This window comes from Meleagris gallopavo, chromosome 5 (genome assembly GCF_905368555.1).
Source record: "Meleagris gallopavo chromosome 5, MGAL_WU_HG_1.1, whole genome shotgun sequence".
NCBI classification, from domain to species: domain Eukaryota; kingdom Metazoa; phylum Chordata; class Aves; order Galliformes; family Phasianidae; genus Meleagris; species Meleagris gallopavo.
The window spans coordinates 12,504,420-12,519,039 of record NC_139408.1 but is presented as its reverse complement, the minus strand read 5'-3'; the positions used below and the strand labels follow the sequence as shown (position 1 = coordinate 12,519,039).

At 41.8% G+C, this 14,620-nt stretch overlaps 1 protein-coding gene across 7 annotated transcripts in view; it reads right to left on the bottom strand.

Annotated features, from left to right (window-relative positions):
- Positions 1 to 1,411: 1,411 nt before the first annotated feature.
- The window catches only part of OSBPL5 (oxysterol binding protein like 5), a 128,221-nt gene continuing 115,012 nt past the window's right edge, over positions 1,412 to 14,620 (bottom strand). For 6 of the 7 annotated variants that reach the window (XM_085224276.1, XM_085224273.1, XM_085224274.1 and 3 more), the window contains 8 exons: positions 14,275 to 14,372; positions 12,684 to 12,773; positions 9,791 to 9,927; positions 6,674 to 6,859; positions 6,026 to 6,164; positions 4,710 to 4,839; positions 4,045 to 4,147; positions 1,412 to 2,745 (listed from right to left, as the gene is read on the bottom strand). In XM_085224276.1, the coding sequence (XP_085080402.1) occupies positions 2,610 to 2,745; positions 4,045 to 4,147; positions 4,710 to 4,839; positions 6,026 to 6,164; positions 6,674 to 6,859; positions 9,791 to 9,927; positions 12,684 to 12,773; positions 14,275 to 14,372 (1,019 nt within the window). In that variant the 3' untranslated portion in view covers positions 1,412 to 2,609. The remainder of the gene's footprint in view (positions 2,746 to 4,044; positions 4,148 to 4,709; positions 4,840 to 6,025; positions 6,165 to 6,673; positions 6,860 to 9,790; positions 9,928 to 12,683; positions 12,774 to 14,274; positions 14,373 to 14,620) is intronic. The other variant, XM_085224271.1, reaches the window with a different exon arrangement.

Sequence of the window (14,620 nt, the reverse complement as noted above, 5' to 3'; positions counted from 1 at the left end):
AAAAGAGAGGCAAAGGCTGGAAGAATTGTTCAAAACTCACACAGACAGGGTGCATGACCGGGGCTTTCTTAATTGCCAAAAGGTTTCTCGAATTTTTCAACAACAGGGTACTGCTCTCAGACAAATAACAGCAGTGTAACTGGCATGTAGCAGCATTCACCTCCAGATGTTGCAAATCAAAATTAATAGCATAAGAACGCCTAGATATTTCCTTTTGGGATTATTTTTCAATCCCTTGTGGCAGTGGCATTAAATGTTGGAAACTTCTCTGCTGATGCATAATTAATTTCTGTAGATTGATAGTTTCTTTCATTGAAGTACTCCTCTCATGGTAACATTTATTTTATTTGACTGCAGTAACAAGTCCCAGTGAAATCCCTGTGGGTGTGTAGTTTCGCAAAATGGAAAGGATCCAAAGAACCTGAAGCATTCATCTAACACTTCGTAAAGGCTTCCTGTTCGGCACCACTTTTCTTTGGTTCAAATTGGTTTGTGTTTTTTTTTTTTTTTTTTTGGTTATTATTGTAGTTGTTGTGTTTTTTTTTTTGTGTGTGTGTGTGTGTGTGATTATTATTTTCTCAACCCCAGATCAGAGTGTGTATATATATATAAATAAAATTTATTTATTTTGACACCAGTCAAATATAAATATTCCCTTGGAAGAGCAGAAGCTCCTCTCAGTGGCTCGGTCCCAAAGGGGGATGTGCCTGATGAGGAAGGCTGTGCTGACAGGCCAGAGATGTGCTGAAGTATTCAAAGTAAGATTAAGCAGGAAATAATAGGTATGTTTGCACAACTTCAGGAGCAAACATTTCTAAGGTCCATATAGGACCTTGCATAGCCAGAGACTGAACACTATTCCATAGGCACAGGCCAGGGGGACAGGCTTCTATTGAGATTTACTTTCTCAGAAAGGAGTGGCTCGGATGACTCATTCCAAAAGGTATCCAAAAGGTGTTGAAAATGTTGACATTCTTCAAGGATGAAGAATCCTTTGTTTCTTTGGAGACTTTTTCTTAATCAATCAATCTCACCAGTTAAAATTTGTTATTTGTTTCATAATGGAATGTCAACTTTTGGGTGCTGCCCCTTATGCTGTCTGCTGTGTTTTCTTTCCACACTGCTATCTTTTTGCTATTATCAACCCACTTCCTTAGCATAAAGGTTTTCTAAGTCCAAGGTAAGTCTGTATGTGTATGACAATGAAAATCATGGCATCCACTTTTCTTTCTCTTTTGAGGAAATCGCTGCAGCACAGTTTGAACCAGATGGATACCATAATGCTACTGCTATTCTAAATTATTGTGTACAGCTGAGATTCATGCACATTCATAGTTTCTCCTCTAAAAACCATAACTTAAGAGTCATTTGCTGATAAGATACACAAAAAATTTCTCAGACAGACAGCCACTGAAAGTTGTGTGTAATTTTATTTCAACATATCAAGCACAAACAGGTTTCCCCTACTTGGGGAATATGATGAGGAATGTAGTTAAAAATTTGGAAACATTTACATTGAAAGATAGCCCAGACTGGCACCACCACTAAGTATTTTAAGGCTGTATATATAGCAGTACTTACCACTTGGATCTACTTCAGGCCAAAAAAGAAAGGCTTAGTATTGTCTGCAGTCTACAGAAAATATTGCAAATCTTTTAAAAATGGTGTAAAATAGGAAGACTATTAACAGATTTGAACAATGCAGTGGCAAAACCCTTCCTCCTTCTTGACCTTTCACAATAAAAGTGCCTACAACCAAACACATGTACACCCATTGCTCCTGTCCTTCTCACCTCTCCTGGGGCAGTGATTCCTCTCTACAATGCTTTTGTGTAATATTATAAAACAGCCATATAGCAAATAATAACAATAATAGTATGTGACCAGGTTTTACGAACAGATATGTCTGACATGATGCTCCATGAGCCTGGTCCAGGACACCAGTCAGCTCTGGAAGTGAATCAGGAGCTTTCACTGAATACTTCTCATTTCCTAAAGAGGAATGGCACTCGGAAGTTGTGCATATTTACAACTACCTTGGAATGGAAAACAAAATATCCTGAGGTCCCGTTCTGCATGTGTGTGCTGACAAAACAAATTATGACCTAATATCCTGGGGGGTGGATTTTTTGGACCAAGTATGCTCCCTCCCGTAATTAAATGCAGCCAGACAGGCACTGTGAACATCAGTTCTGTACAGCTCCCCAGCTATACTCCCCTTCCTTGGAGAGCTATAAACCAGGCCGGTGTGCCTCTTGTAAAACACTGCTGTGTTTTACCATTTTGGGGGTACCAATACCGTGGGTAATTAGTAATTGTATCAGAAAATGATGAAACGTAGAAAACAAATTGCACGATTAAAGCTACATTTGGCTTCAGCATTAAGGCCCATACAGGTTAAGAGGTCCTTGAAGATGTACATGTAAAAGGCAAAAATGACATAATCTGCAGGAACAAAGTTCATAGGTCCCTTTTCCACCTTGTTTTTCAACTTTCTTCCATCTCTGCTGCGTTGGTTCTAAAGTGCTTTGGTGCCTCGCTGGACTCCTCGTGTGAGTGCCCCCCCTTCCTGCAGCCAGTACTCGTTATTGCTGCCAAACGTGGTGCATTTATTTGAAGACATAATTAATGAATAGCTGACACGTAAGAAAGATGCAAAGGAGAAACCAACAGCGAGAGTCCAGCAGAAAGCTTCCAGAAGAGACCTTCCTGTGAAAGGATTTTTTGTTCAGAGCGCTGAGGTTTCTGAAAGAGAAAAAAACACTTTTATTTGCATGTTGGAAGGAATGAACACACACTCAGAGCCCCAGAGCTTCACACAGGCAGGGATCCCAGCACTTAGAGGCACCCTAATGGGTATGGTACTGCATCCTACAGACTTTCCTCTCCCCCTCTTGACAGAAAGATAAGTACTTCCAGGTGCTGCTGGATCAAGTAAAGCATGCTGGCTGGCATGAAGAGGTGTAATGGCACAAAACCCAAGAAATCTCTTCCTGCAGCACTACTCACAAATCATAGACATAGGATGGCTTTTGTTGGGAGGTACCCCATAGGTCATCCAGCCCTATCCCCTACCATGGGCTGCCTCCCACCAGCTCAGGCTGCCCAGGGCCCTATCCAGCCTGGCCTTGAGCATCTCCAGGGAGGGGGCATCCACAGCTTCTCTGGGCAGCCTGTGCCAGCGCCTCATTGCCCGATGAGTAAATAATTTCCTCCTAATATCCCACATAAATCTCCTCTCTTCTAGTTTAAAACCATTCCTCCTTGTCCTATCACTATCAAATGGTATAAAAATTCAGTCAAGAATTAGTTCTGTACACTTCAAAGAGCAGCAAAGAAAAATTAAAATCACGTAAGTGATTGCTTCAACATCCAGAAATGGTGAGTCTAGGGTATGATCCTGCTCTATTGATACTTTTGTAGAGCTGGGTAATAGTTCTCATGCACGGAGGAATCAGCAAGTTTCCTGGATTGGATACAAGTAACTGGTACAAGTAACTGGTACCATACCTGCCTCACCCTGCCCTGCCCTGTCTCCCCACAGGAGTCTGCAGTGCAAAGCCCTCTGCCAGCAGTAGGTTAAGCAGGTGCACTCCCTGTTTCCCTCAGTGATACTAGCAATTCACACAAAAAGAGAGAATGTAGCGCTTTTCACACCGTGAAGCTCAGTATTCAGACCATGTGCCCATGACTCTGCAAATGAAGCAAGTTGATAACACACTCAATAGCTGATGAGATTTGTTTGCAGAGATTTATTTACAGCCAGGTCTCTATCTATCCCCTGCCAGCTTCCACAGCAGTTCCACAGCTGGGAGTGCCAAGGGAAAACATAACATCCTGCAGTGATGCTTTTTGCTCCCATAAAGAGAGCCTTACAAAGAGATTACCATTTCAACTTAGGGTTTGTTTTGCCTTTCCAGTGTGCTACCAGGTTACCTATTAAGGTAGTTGTGAGCTGCACCTGCAGCTGACAAGGACACTCCAAAGGCCACAGATTACTTTTACCCCATTAAGGTAATTGCTTTGGTGAGAGAAAATTATTACCTGTGTATTTCCTGTTGGGCTCTCTGCAGAGATAAGACGGCTGAACGAATTTCCTTTAGGTGATTCATTTCTTTCCCACACTGAGTGCACAGACTACCAAACCCTGTGGCAAAGTATTGAGAGACAATAATGGTGGTGGTGACAAAACAAACCAGGCTCATCTAGCAATTTGCTGACTGCAGTCAAATCATCACAGTCAAGAGGTATCCCTTCAGAAGGAAACATGGAGAAAAAGGGACAGATGACAGAATTGTCCCCCCTTGGTAGGGGTCCTGTGGCACTTGTCTGGGGCCCCTTTTCATTTCTCAAGCAAGTCTTTTACAGCAGCTTCCCCAGCTAAGAGGAGGGGAATGGAGGACTTGCACCTGACCCCATCTCTGAAGTACTCAGGGTTATTTCCAACAAAGACTGAGAAAGGGGAACAAGGAATGAAACATGATTCCTGTGTATTGGAATTTCAGTGTATTTTTCCAGCGTGTTTGTTCCCAGCACAAGGCAGGAAGAGGAGTAGATGTGCATAAGGAAAACACAAAAGCAGAACATTCTCTGTGTTTGCCCGTGGGCTATGGGTCTGCATTGTTAACCAGGTTGGAAAATGTTCAAGAGCCCGCTCAAGGAATAAGATACCAAAGGAAGAAGAACATGAAAGTTTGACCCACTGATACCTAGATACTTGCCATCATCATCTGACAGCTCTTGTACAGACTCCGGCGTTGAACAGCTGCTCTCTGTATTCTGGCTGTGGTTGGATGGCTGATCACTGGTTTTACGGCGTCTGCAGTCTTTGGTAGATCTCTGGATAAAACAGCAATTAAAAGAGACACAGTCACGACCAAATTGAACACTTCTGTTTGGTATAACTCAAGGTGCTGGGGAATATCTCTGAGACTACCAAGTTTGATGGCTTTTTCAGCAGCTCCTGGTAGTTGGACTCCTGTCAACTAGTTAAGGATATTACAAGCTAGTTAAGGGTATTACAAGCTGGTTAAGGGTATTACAAGCATGCTCCGCACAGAAGCACTTCCTCTAATGATAAAAGCCTTAATAAACAAACAATTCTTGTCCTAGCTGTAACTGACACATAGTAGTGGTGAATTTTGCTGAGATGTGTACCTACCAACTAGATCCATAAGAGAAAGGATGAAAAGAAAAACTTAAATCTAAATTTTCAAGGAACGATTTTTCAGGAATTGTCGGCGGATTTAAAAACCATGGAACTTCTATGTTTGATTTCTTCAAGTAGATTGAAAGTTTCTCCATGTTTCTTGAAGGGATAAATCAAACCCATTGTTTCCTAACACTTCTTGCTTGAGGGTCTGAAAAGCAATTATGAGCCTTATGAACCTCAACTTTCCCACTGTTTCAGAGACGTTCCCATTTCAGGTATTATAAAATAAAAATGTATTTTCCAAATCAGACACAAGTTCTTCAGTGTAACATGGACATCTTGCTAGTTCAACAGTTCAACATTTACAAAACATTTTATAACTTAATAATTAACATAATACATGAATATAGAAAGAAAACAGATTACTCCAAAGAAGAAAGCAATGGCATCATCCTTACTTAATATAAATGGTGATCACAGGTTTCTTGTCCTGTCTAAGAGTACATAAATGATAAAGGCAAATGGTCAAGTCCAAAACTTAAATTGCAGGAGCTGCTGTATACTCCAGTACCTTGGTCATATCCTCACTGTGGGAAGATCTCTGCTTTAGAAGCTCAGCTGAGTCACAAGCAAAACCCAACTCAAGAGTCATTGTCAGTAACAATATGTGGAAAAAAAATGTCAGAAGAAATAGGATGTGTCAAACAAGAACTGTACTTAGTTAATGGTTGTATAATACTGCAGGTCTAGAGTGGTAAGCCGTATCTGCACAAAACAAACCTTTCAATCTCTGCTGTGACTACATGCAAATGCTGCAGACAAGGGCTGGTTATCTAAACAATTAAAAAAATATTTCCCAAGCAAGCTTCTTACCTTGTGCAGCGTAATTTGATTGTTTATGCATGTTGTTTTATGGTTTGACATCCTTGTAGATAAACGTCTTTCCATGGTCTGCAGTATCCCGTTCTTCTCAAATTGAGCAATATCATTCAAAGGATCCCAAGGTCTTAAACTTTCAATACCAAAAGAAAGAACATCAGAAAAGGAAGAATAGCACAAGGAATATTAAGAGCAACGCACAAATTCCGCATGCACTATGGGATACATTCATCCCTGATAATAAAAAGAGTTGCCACAGATGCTGGGTGTGGAGTAACAGATAATTCCCTCATACACAGCTCCTAGCAATTAATGAGTCACCAGAGGCTTCACCCTTCATAGCATGGGAGGAGAGCACAGTTATGAAAAGTGCAGAAAAACTTTTCTAAATGATTCCACACTTGATTGCAGCAACATGTATTTCTGTCAATGGCACAGATGATTTTCCATTGCCAACCCACCAATTCCAGCTGTTCCCAATTTGTATCAGAAATACACATCCAACATTGCTCAGAGAGAACAAACCCCAGGCACAGTTTGGGGCATGGCAGCACCGAATTATAGGTCTGTGATCTCACTTGCAGCCCTGGGAACTCGAGCAGAAAGTTCTGTTCATGACCCCCCTATCCCACCACCACTCACTCCTCGTATTTGTAGCGCCATTCATTAGTTGTGGAATCATGCTGGAAAAGCAGCGGTTTCCATTCCGTGCCATTCTCTCTTCGCTCCCGGGCAGCATTCCTCTGCTCCTCCTCCAGCACAAATTTTTCCTGTGTTGCCTTGTGTTGATCACCTTTGTTTATTGCACTTGTAACGTGCTGCCAAAGCCTACAAATAAAGAAGGAAACAAGTTAAACTGCCTTAAAAATAGCACTTTATTTTGCCGGCTGGAAACCTAGAGCAGACACTTTTCTGGTCCATTGGTCCTCCAGAAGAACTGTAACAGGATTGGCTTGCAAATTAAATGAATGTTATGAAAATAGCAACGATGAATGCTGTATATAACGATCAGGGGAATTTTCCCTTAAATAACATTACTAGAAACCTTTGCATTAATATCTCTCTCCAAAACACAGGCTTTATATTTAAAATTTGGAGGCACTGGAAGATGAATTTATGTGCAAGGTTTGCTGCTGCATGTGCAATGTTGTATTTCAATACAGGAATAGCAGGCAGATTTGTCAGAAGCTGATTTGAGAAGGAATGGACATGTGCTTATGCTTGCAAATGAAAATCATGAACACAGACTTTAACTCATACTTCTGTTTTGCTGCCAGAAAATAGGTGTTCTGTCACATTACATCTCACTGAGCCCCTGCCTCGAGGAGGGGACCTAGAGAAAAATCATTACCACCTTTTCACTACAGCCAAGATGTGGATGTGGTAGTGCTCTCTACAATTCCTCTAACCTTCATTAAACACTCTAATTTTCATTGAAGGTTGGAAATACTTCTGATGTAATCTTAGTTCTTCCAGAACAGTACTGAATGATTTACTGATTAGAATAGGGATCAGAGACCCAGGCTGTTTCAGCTTTACAAAACACCATTCCTATCTTTAGAAGCTGAATGCACTGCTGCATTTAATTTGGAGCTTGACATGAGGCTCCAAATTTAAAAGGGATACTGATTATTTCATTGTATTTCTATCACAGTATATGAACACAACACTTCAAAAGCAAGCAGCCATTTAGATGATCGACTGAAAGCAGAGGGACACATTCTTGCCTTGACACATCATTCCAAATTTCTTGTGTATGAATCTTTTCTCAGAGAAATAAAGGAAGGAAACTAAATTTAAACTCAGAGTGATGAAGGTGGGGGCAGGAAGAACAAGAATAGTGATTTGAGAAAATAATATGGTGGCATAAAGCCAGTTCTCAGGAATGCAACAGTTTAAAGAGTAGGTCCTCGCACTGAAGAACTTTGGAAGGACACAAACAAAATCACTGGACAAAGGGAAATTACTCCATCACGAGTTGTACATGTCAGACAATGAGGCTCACCGGGGTGAGCTGCATAATGGCATGTGCTTCAGAGACTCTTCAATGTATGTGAAAACAGATGATTTTCAGCACTGCAGGAAAGACTGTGCAGTTCATGCAGAACATGACCTCAATCAGACGGTAATTTATGCATGCACATGCCAACAAAACTGGGAATTCTGTGGAATGTCTGATAGAGATCTTCAAAATTTTCCTTTGTGCCTTCTTCCCTTGGATGCATTTGCCATTGTTAATCTCTGCTCTAGCGAAGGGAGTCAAATGGTACCTACATAAATAAAGAAATGGAGATTTTTTTATCCCCACAACTGAGATTTCTCTTGTAAAAGAATCCTTATCAGAAATTTAACAACAAATGTGCTTCAGTCTAATCTGCAATAATGGCAATTGCACTAGTGTAAATTACAAACTTTGACTTTATTGCCCATAATGCTCACTGCTGTCTACATGAAACTAAACACTCATGTGTGTTTATTTGCACTTGGTCTCATTCTTTACCATGAAAAGGGAAATCATCTTTATGTGATGTGATGCAACACAGAAATTAGAAGTCCACAGGCAAGTGGCCAATCTGCTGCAGAGCCAGGAAGCAAACTGCATGTGCTGGACTAGGATATGAGGTGGAAGAGTTAGGTGGTTTGAATGCAGTGCTACACGATGTCAGTTTATCTGTTCTTCCCCAAGAACTAGCTCAGGAATGCTCCATAACCTGCTGCATCAGGCAGTTATTTCTTCCATTTCCTAAGCCATATGCCAAGACTGCATTCTCAGTAACCTAGATTACCTTAAAGCATCTGGTACAGAATTTATTTGAGATCTCAGCTGAGATAATGAGACACTGTTAAATACCTCTTTATTTTCATACTCTCATAAAATCCTGTTCTGTGGTTGAAACTACTGCTTTGCTCACTCCAGGACTTTCTACATGATTCACAGAATCACAAGGTTGGAAGGGACCTCAAGGATCATGAATCTCCAAACCCCTGCCACATGCAGGGCCACCAACCTCCCCATTTAATACCAGACCAGGCTGCCCAGGGCCCCATCCAACCTGGCCTTGAACGCCTCCAGGGATGGGGCATCCACAACCTCTCTGGGCAGCCTATTCCAGCACCTCACCACTCTCATAGTAAAGAACTTCCCCCAACATCCAACCTAAATCTCCCCTCCCTCAACTTAAAACCATTTCCCCTTGTCCTGCTGTTATCTACCCTTTCAAAGAGTTGATTCTCCTCCTGTTTGTAGGCTCCCTTTAGGTACTGAAAGGCTGCAATGAGGCCACCCTGCAGCCTTCTTCTCTCTAGGCTGAACAAGCCCAGTTCCCTCAACCTGTCTTTGTAGGTGCTTCAGTCCCCTGATCATCTTCAATGTCTACAACCAGTTTAAGAGTGTGTGGTTGAAACAACCCTTCCTAACAAGACAACGGTCCCCATGTTGACATATTGCCCTTTCACATTATGTTCCATTGGTTGTAAGAGACTCCAGGAAGAGTTATTATTTCAGCAGACAGAACGTAGCTTTCACCATTTCTGGGTTCAGTTTCTTGGTTATTTCAGAGCTATACTTCACAGAAATACTTCAGAGTTAATAGACTGGAGTAAAACAGGTAACTAGGTATAAAACATGCAGGCAAATTTAAGTTCCTGTATTGCATTTCTGTATTGCAGAATTGTTGAGGAATCGGAGCCTTTGTAGTCCCTGCTGAGTTCCTCTGCTTTCAGAGGAAGTGGCAGTGAGACACACCCAGGGCTTCTTACCTTTCTGATTCAAAGTCAGTCTGCTCCTCAAATAGCACAATATGGCGCTTCAGTCTCTGTTTTCGTACTTCACTAGTTGGGTTCCAGAACACTTCTACATTCCCATTTTTCAACTCATTTATATGTACTTCCCCATCCTGAGAAGAAAAAAATAAGTGAAAAGCTTAATGATAGTCAGAAACACAAGACAGAAAATAATAATGTCAAATGGAAGCAGCTTCTGCACGATGGTCAGGAACAGGACTTAGAGAGCTTTTCCCCCTCTTCTTTTCTATTAAATCTCACTTGTCATTTCCTGAAAGTTTCTAAAATGGGTGAGGAGAGGCATTCCCTGAAACACTGGCTGAATTAATCAGAGAAGAGCTAGAAAGAAACCAGGTTCCTTTTGTCAAGATTGTGCCCAGAAAAGGCTACATACAAAAGCCCTGATGTGTTATCCTTTCCCTGCTTCTTCCCTTGATATACCAACAAGCTCCCATCTCCTTTTCCAGTCTTTCTATTTCTCACTGCTGAAATCTCATACAAAGATGACTGAAATACCATCTTTTCTAGAAAGAACAGCTAAATCTGAGTTACTTCTTCACATTATTTTTTTTTTCAGCATAGCCAGCTTTTTTTTTTTAATATAGCTGGTGAATTTCATTTAGTTCTTCACAAAATGATTCTGGTCTTTCATCCTTGTTCTTTGTCAATTTACTTGGTAACCATTAAGCAGCACTTCTCCAACCGGAGGCTCACCAGACTACCTTGCCATGTCTCTCCTTAGACTTAAGCTTCTTTCCAGTCTTGCTCACAGACGCACCAACACCCCAGAGCCAGACTGGGTAGTTTACAGAACATACAGTGAACAGCACAATGCTGACTGCGAGTGACATAAACAATTACAACTGCTGAACAGCATGCATATATTGGTGCTGCCTGGCCGTGGTAAGAGTATCACACAGACCTTACTTTGGTCATGGCTAATTTGCTTAGCCTAATTTCCTTGCATTCCAGCTGCTGCATTTCTTCCCCTGCTACAGTCCCCAGTGCATGTCTTAGTTTTTCAAAGTCCTATTTCTCACGCCTTCTACCATGAAACTCCTTCAAATCTGAAGGATTCTCATCCCTCCTCAAAGTCACCCTCAGGACTTCCTCTGCCATGTCCTGAAGCACCAATTCTAGGACAGTCTCAGGTCCCCAAAACCCCCCAGCTGTGTGGAGGAGTCAGGCACTATCAAATACTGCTATGAGCACCTGTAGGTGACACATGAAAGCCCTCACCTGCTACTTTGACTCTTGTGTGATTGGCTTCCCTTCTTTATTCAGGTGGGTTTTCAAGACCTGAGGTATAGAATTAGTTTTTCATCTCAGAGAGTCTCTATCAGGAAACTGAACAATACCAGAGAAAAGCCTGTAGAACTCAGGAGAGCAGATCAGCACTCTCAGCAGGGAAGAAGCAGAACAAACAACGTCCGTACTGCTGCACAGCAGCTACCCTTATTCACAGCATTCAACTCCGAATTGTGGCTAATGGAGGCACTTTCAAAGCTATTTGATTTCTTCCATGTGTCATTCTAATTTTGTGCACTATAAGCAACTAGCACAAAGAGAAAGGGAGGAATAAATTATTTTTTCCCTGATAAAACTCAACCACAGAAGGCAGGTAACTGAGCAGTGTGCAACCCTGTGGCTTGGCTCCCCAGGGGAGCCACTCAATTACATGCTCTTGTGGATGGTGTCCATAGGACCCATTGAAAACAATGTATTCCGTAGTCTAGCAGAACACACAATTGCCAAATCTCATCTGGCAGGAAAGGTAGCTCAGAATGGAAAAGCTACCAAGACACACGAAGCCAATGTCCTCATGCACAAATTGAAAGGACAAAACTCCCTAATTTCAAAATAGTCATCAGCTTTTTATGCAAAAAGGGAGATTGCTAGAGGAAAGGAGTCCAGCTGTGATTCTAGAAAACTACTCCACCAATGGCTAGCTGTGGTCCTCGCTGCAAAAAAAGGCTTTACTCAGGCACATTCAACTTCACCTATTTTAAATGCATACTTTAGAGAGAGATAAATGATGTCTCAGAAGTAACAGTTTCTGAGGACTGAAAAAAGACAATAGGTCAACTGTAATGAAAATGTAGGTGCCTAGATGTAGCTGAGATAAATACATAAGTAAACCCAAAGCTAGGGCTTCTGCCTCAGTTGCCAGGAGGTTCGAACTGAAGCTTCAGCCTATACCATGCAACATTATTACTGATGGACTTCAGCTTAAGGATGCCTTTGACTGGTGTAGTTGTGGATGTCAGATGTGCAAAGGTGCTGGCTGGTTTGCTGGTTTGAATTGTCCATACAGATAGACACGTCTTAATCTGTTTTGGTCCTTTACCTTACCAACAGAGAAATAACAGTCTCCTACCATAAAGACTTGTTGTGAAAATAAATAATTTTAAAACCCATTAAACTCTTTCTTGACACTGTTGTAGATAGGGAAGTATCTACATAAAACAAAAAGAAGCTTCATGATTTTCACAATCACTTGAAGGCCAAAAATCTCCTTTCTTTTGCATACTGCCATCAGGGTCTGTCCTAAGCCTGGGACCCTAAATATAGAACCACTGGCTTCAGTGGAAATGCTCCTCACAGGTCTCAGCTTTGGCCCAGGCTCTGGAAGCACAAATGTTACCTCCACTGCAGGTGGTTGGGACTATGGAAGCATAAATGACCTTGAAAGGTAAGGACTAGAAAGCTCGGCATGCCTGTGCTCCCCGGGGATGGTGTGGGGAGGCAGGATATGACTCTCCATAGGCTCTTCTCTGAGGCTGGGAGCCTGCCAAGGGCTGCCAGCCCTCCCACACACCCTGCTGCCACATGCATTTAAACTGTCAGAAACTTTGATTATCTGTGTTACCCAGTGTCCATCGAGACTTGCTAGCACTTCTTCTCCTGATTTAATCTTCCCAGAGATTTGATTAATGCTTGTGCTGCCACCAAAGAAGGGCTGTCAGGGGAGAAAAGAAAAAATACCATCAGTCTGGCGAGAATGGAAAGGAAGCAAAGACAGTTATTTAGTAGTGGGGAAGGAAAAGTGCAACCTACAGAAAAGCAGAATTAATTCTAACATGGATTTAGACAACCTAGCACTGCACCCTTCTTCTGTCTGTATAACCAAAATCACTGTGTGAACTGCAGGAAGGGAGATAAGCCTTCTAGTACATTAACATTCAGCAGTGCATGGCATCACCTTCATTGCAAGTAGGTTTATGTCAACTAGATATCAGGATGTATGTACACAGCCAAGTTTTTCCTATCATCCAGAATCACATTACAGTTTGCATCATTTTAATTGCAGAAAAGGAGCAGCAGGAGTGACTTTTCCTGCTTATGGGAAAGCAACAGCAGTGGGTCACTACAAACAGTTTCATTTGTGTTAAGTTTCCAGTGCGAAGAAGCTCAGCAGTTTCAAACAAACAAACAAAAAAAAATGAAACACAACAACAACAAAAAGGGTATTTCCAGAGTCAAGGAAAAGATTCTCAGAACAATGGAAAATTCCCCTCACCTCCTGCCTGCCAAACACAGGAAACCGCAGTGATCCTGTGACCGGTTCTTCCATTCCTGCCACCTACCTCAGGCATTTTAGCTGCTACGTTCAATAATGCTTTTGCATAATTTTTTATGCTCCCAAAAAAATCCCTACCTCCCCAAATTTCCCACATTTATGTCAGCTAATGCTGCAACCATAAAGTCCTGCAGGCTCTCAGTTTGCCATGTTTCTTTTTATGCACAGGCAAGAAATAGCTGGAACAGAAGAGAAACAGATGCTTCTTAGAAAGTAAGTTAGCTATCCAAGAAAAGATGTCATAACTTTCTCTCCCAAGTTTTAACACAAGTAACTAAAGAAATACCTAAACATGTCTCCATTTTATCTGCGTATGATAGATTGCTTCCTAGGGGAGAGAACTGCTATGTGAATCATTCAGCACAAGGCAACAGCAGTTCAACTTCAGCATGACAGCCTCTCAAAATCAAATGCCTAAAATGGGCTCTTCCCCATCATCAAGGCAAATTTCTGTAGCCTTGTACACTTAATTTTTATGCCTGCTAGGTATGAGTATGTATGTGACAGTTACTGTAGAGTTACACTGAAGATCCACACCCTGACTTGCCTCAAAATAGCTTGCACATCTCACTGTACTTAGTAACCAAAAATAATTGCACCTTTCAAAACAGAAGCCACATTGTCATTGGCAGATCATCAAAAGCATCTGGCCAGTAGCCAGTCAGCTGGCAGTGAACAGATCGTGTATAACTCAGGCTTACTCAGTACCACCAAACTGTAGTAGACATGACTGACTGAGTGATTATGTCTCCTCTCTGGGTAGGACACCTCTTGGAGGATACATGCATTTGTGGGGCAGAAATAATGGGGTGTGTGTGGCCAAATCTTGCCTGGTGTACAGGGGCAGACCCATTGAAAAGGAGGTCAAGAAGTCTCTCACCTTAAGCTTGAATTCCAGTTCTGCCCTGTGGTTAGTTTTCTCACAGTCAATGGTAACTTTCCCTCCAAGCTCCATTGTCATGGTACCATATAAAATTCCTGAAAGAAAAAAAACAACTATGAAAGGCCTCAGTTGAAATGATCTGCTTTCTGAACTCAAACCGGATCTCACTGACGTGTTGTGACATTTGCTACTTGGTTTTAAGTTTTTAAAACACAGGAACTGAAGTTTCTAGGAAATGAGCATTTACTCTAGGGACGAGTCCATATTCCCCATTTATTACACCAGTAGGAAACGGCTTGGCTCAAAAGCGCTGACAGAGCTTGTGTGGCAACTTGAAAGTGGG